The following is a 3,984-nucleotide window of genomic DNA, read 5'->3' as shown; positions in this document are numbered from 1 at the left end:
CCAACCGCGACTAAATCTCCTCCCCTATAGATACCAGTTCAGCACACTCACTTAGCCATTTGGTGCCACTTCTCTTCACAAGCTTCACAAGGGGGTGTAGGTTTGCTTTTGGTTCCTCTTATGCACACAAGGTGTTTGATGAAATGCCCCAAGAGCGTGAAACAAACATGATATGAAGTGTTGGAGCCACACTTGAGGTTCCTCATTTATTTTTTCCTCCTCGATCGCGGTTAGCAACTTGAACCTTTCATGCATGTGTGTCATTGATAAAATATATATGCATGTGTGTTGTTCATTGTTTAATTTCTATTGTTTATAGCTAGTTAGTTTAACAAATGCATGATGGTTAATTATATATTTTATATTATAATAATGCAGATGAATCGGCAATGGATGTACGGTAACCGACTCTCCCGCGAGTTCACTACGGGTTTGAAAGATTTCCTCGTAGTACCTAATGCGAACAAGCAGAAGGGTTTTGTTATCTGTCCATGTGTTGACTGTAAGAATCAGAAGGGTTACTCTTCCTCAAGAGAAGTTCACCTGCACCTGCTTCGGCACGGTTTCATGCCAAGCTATAATTGTTGGACCAAGCATGGAGAAAGAGGGGTTATAATGGAAGAAGATGAAGAAGGGGATGATTTCATGGATGAAAGCTATCTTGCTCATTTCGGTGATACTTTCATGGAGGATGCTGAAGGTGAAGGGGAAGGTGAAGGGGAAGGTGAAGGTGAAGAAGAGGCACGTGATGAGACCGTTGATGATCTTGGTCGGACCATTGCTGATGCACGGAGACGCTGCGAAACTGAAAAGGAGAGGGAGAATTTGGATCGCATGTTAGAGGATCACAGAAAGTCGTTGTACCCCGGATGCGATGATGGTCTGAAAAAGCTGGGCTGCACACTGGATTTGCTGAAATGGAAGGCACAGGCAGGTGTAGCTGACTCGGCATTTGAAAACTTGCTGAAAATGTTGAAGAATATGTTTCCAAAGAATAACGAGTTGCCCGCCAGTACGTACGAAGCAAAGAAGGTTGTATGCCCTCTAGGTTTAGAGGTTCTGAAGATACATGCATGCATCAACGACTGCATCCTCTACCGCGGTGAATACGAGAATTTGAATGAATGCCCGGTATGCACTGCATTGCGTTATAAGATCAGAGGCGATGACCCTGGTGACGATGTTGAGGGCGAGAAACCCAGGAAGAGGGTTCCCGCCAAGGTGATGTGGTATGCTCCTATAATACCATGGTTGAAACGTTTGTTCAGGAACAAAGAGCATGCCAAGTTGTTGCGATGGCACAAAGAGGACCGTAAGTCGGACGGGGAGTTGAGACACACCGCAGATGGAACGCAATGGAGAAAGATCGACAGAGAGTTCAAAGATTTTGCAGCTGACGCAAGGAACATAAGATTTGGTCTAAGTACAGATGGCATGAATCCTTTTGGCGAGCAGAGCTCCAGCCATAGCACCTGGCCCGTGACTCTATGCATCTACAACCTTCCTCCTTGGTTGTGCATGAAGCGGAAGTTCATTATGATGCCAGTGCTCATCCAAGGTCCGAAGCAACCCGGCAACGACATCGATGTGTACCTAAGGCCATTAGTTGATGAACTTTTACAGCTGTGGGGCAGACCTGGTGTCCGTGTGTGGGATGAGCACAAAGAAGAGGAATTTGACCTACGAGCGTTGCTTTTCGTAACCATCAACGATTGGCCTGCTCTTAGTAACCTTTCGGGACTGTCAAATAAGGGATACAATGCATGCACGCACTGCTTACATGAGACTGAAAGTGTACATTTGCCAAATTGTAAGAAGAACGTGTACCTTGGGCATCGTCGATTTCTTCCGAAAATTCATCCAGTAAGAAAGAAAGGCAAGCATTACAACGGCAAGGCAGATCACCGGCCGAAGCCTGCGGAACGCACTGGTGCTGAGGTATTTGATATGGTCAAGGATTTGAAAGTCATCTTTGGAAAGGGTCCTGGCGGACAATCAGTTCCGAAGGGAGCTGACGGGCACGCAGCCATGTGGAAGAAGAAATCTATATTCTGGGAGCTAGAATATTGGAAAGTCCTAGAAGTCCGCTCTGCAATCGACGTGATGCACGTTACGAAGAATATTTGCGTGAACCTCCTAAGCTTCTTGGGCGTGTATGGGAAGACAAATGATACAAAGGAAGCACGGCAGGACCAGCAACGTTTGAAAGACCCTGATGACCGGCATCCGGAATGGTTTCAAGGTCGTGCCAGCTACGCTCTGACCAAAGAAGAGAAGGTCATCTTTTTTGAATGCCTGAGCAGTATGAAGGTCCCGTCTGGATTCTCGTCCAATATAAAGGGAATAATAAACATGGCGGAGAAAAAGTTCCAAAACCTGAAGTCTCACGACTGCCACGTGATTATGACGCAATTGCTTCCGATTGCTTTGAGGGGGCTCCTGCCGCAAAATGTTCGAGTAGCCATTGTGAAGCTATGTGCATTCCTCAATGCAATCTCTCAGAAGGTAATCAATCCAGAAGTTCTACCACGGTTACAGAACGATGTGATCCAATGTCTTGTCAGTTTCGAGCTGGTGTTCCCGCCATCCTTCTTCAATATTATGACGCACCTCCTGGTTCACCTAGTCGAAGAGATTTTCGTTCTCGGTCCTGTATTTCTACACAATATGTTCCCCTTCGAGAGGTTCATGGGAGTATTAAAGAAATATGTTCGTAACCGTGCTAGGCCAGAAGGAAGCATCGCCAAGGGCTATGGAAATGAGGAGGTAATTGAGTTTTGTGTTGACTTTGTTCCTGACCTTAAGCCGATTGGTCTTCCTCGATCGCGGCACGAGGGGAGACTAAGTGGAAAAGGCACGATCGGAAGGAAATCAACGATATGTATGGACGGCCATTCTCTGACTGAAGCACACCACACTGTACTGACCAATTCCAGCTTGGTGGCTCCGTACTTTGAGAAACACAAGAATATTTTACGCTCGGACAACCCGGGGAAGCCTGAATCCTGGATTAGGAAGGCCCACATGGAGACTTTCGGCAGTTGGTTGAGAAAACATTTAATGAATGACAATGATGTTGTAGATCAGCTGTACATGTTGGCCAAGACACCATCTTCGACTATAACGACTTTCCAAGGGTACGAGATAAATGGGAATACATTTTACACGATCGCCCAAGATAAAAAGAGCACCAACCAAAACAGTGGTGTCCGCTTTGATGCAGCAACCGAGAATGGGCAAGAGGTCACATATTATGGTTACATAGAGGAGATATGGGAACTTGACTATGGACCCTCCTTTAAGGTCCCTTTGTTCCGGTGCAAATGGTTCAAGCTAACAGGAGGTGGGGTAAAGGTGGACCAGCAATACGGAATGACAATGGTGGATTTCAACAATCTTGGTTACCTTGACGAACCATTCGTCCTAGCGAAAGATGTCGCTCAGGTTTTCTATGTGAAGGACATGAGTAGCAAACCGAGGAAACGGAAAGATAAGAAAACGATCAGTACATCATGCGATGATCCAAAGCGCCACATTGTTCTTTCAGGGAAAAGAAACATCGTGGGAGTGGAGGACAAGACAGACATGTCAGAAGATTATAATATGTTTGCTGAAATTCCGCCCTTCAAAGTGAACACCGACCCAAGCATTAAGTTAAATGATGAGGATGCTCCATGGATACGGCACAATCGTAAGCAAGCAGGGACACAAGGGAAGAAATGATGTGTAATAATTTATTGTACCAAACTTTGTTGAATGGATCATGTGAATTATATTACCCGTGATGTGTTTGGTGTCCATTTTCGAATGATTCGAGATACCACTGATGATACATGAAATTTGGAGTGATTTAGTCATACTCCTGCCTAGGCGTATAATATGCATACTCGTAGTCTTCATAGCCGCTGTCGTCGTTGTACTGGTAGTCGTCGCCTTCTAAGTTGCCGCCGTCGTCGTCGCTGCTGTCGTCGCTGTCGTCGGGCG

The 3,984-nt window shown here is 45.8% G+C and overlaps 1 protein-coding gene across 1 annotated transcript; it reads left to right on the top strand.

Moving 5' to 3' along the window:
- Nucleotides 1–465: 465 nt before the first annotated feature.
- On the top strand, nt 466–3,678 carry LOC123450149 (the record flags this gene model as incomplete). Its single annotated transcript, XM_045127546.1, has 3 exons — nt 466–2,082; nt 2,197–2,446; nt 2,723–3,678. Coding segments are annotated over 3 exons (2,823 nt in total), but the record flags the coding sequence as incomplete, so codon positions are not given.
- Nucleotides 3,679–3,984: the final 306 nt, after the last annotated feature.

Source organism: Hordeum vulgare, chromosome 4H, assembly GCF_904849725.1.
Source record: "Hordeum vulgare subsp. vulgare chromosome 4H, MorexV3_pseudomolecules_assembly, whole genome shotgun sequence".
NCBI classification, from domain to species: domain Eukaryota; kingdom Viridiplantae; phylum Streptophyta; class Magnoliopsida; order Poales; family Poaceae; genus Hordeum; species Hordeum vulgare.
Note: the sequence above shows the minus strand (reverse complement) of the source record. Positions and strands in the feature narration are given on the sequence as shown.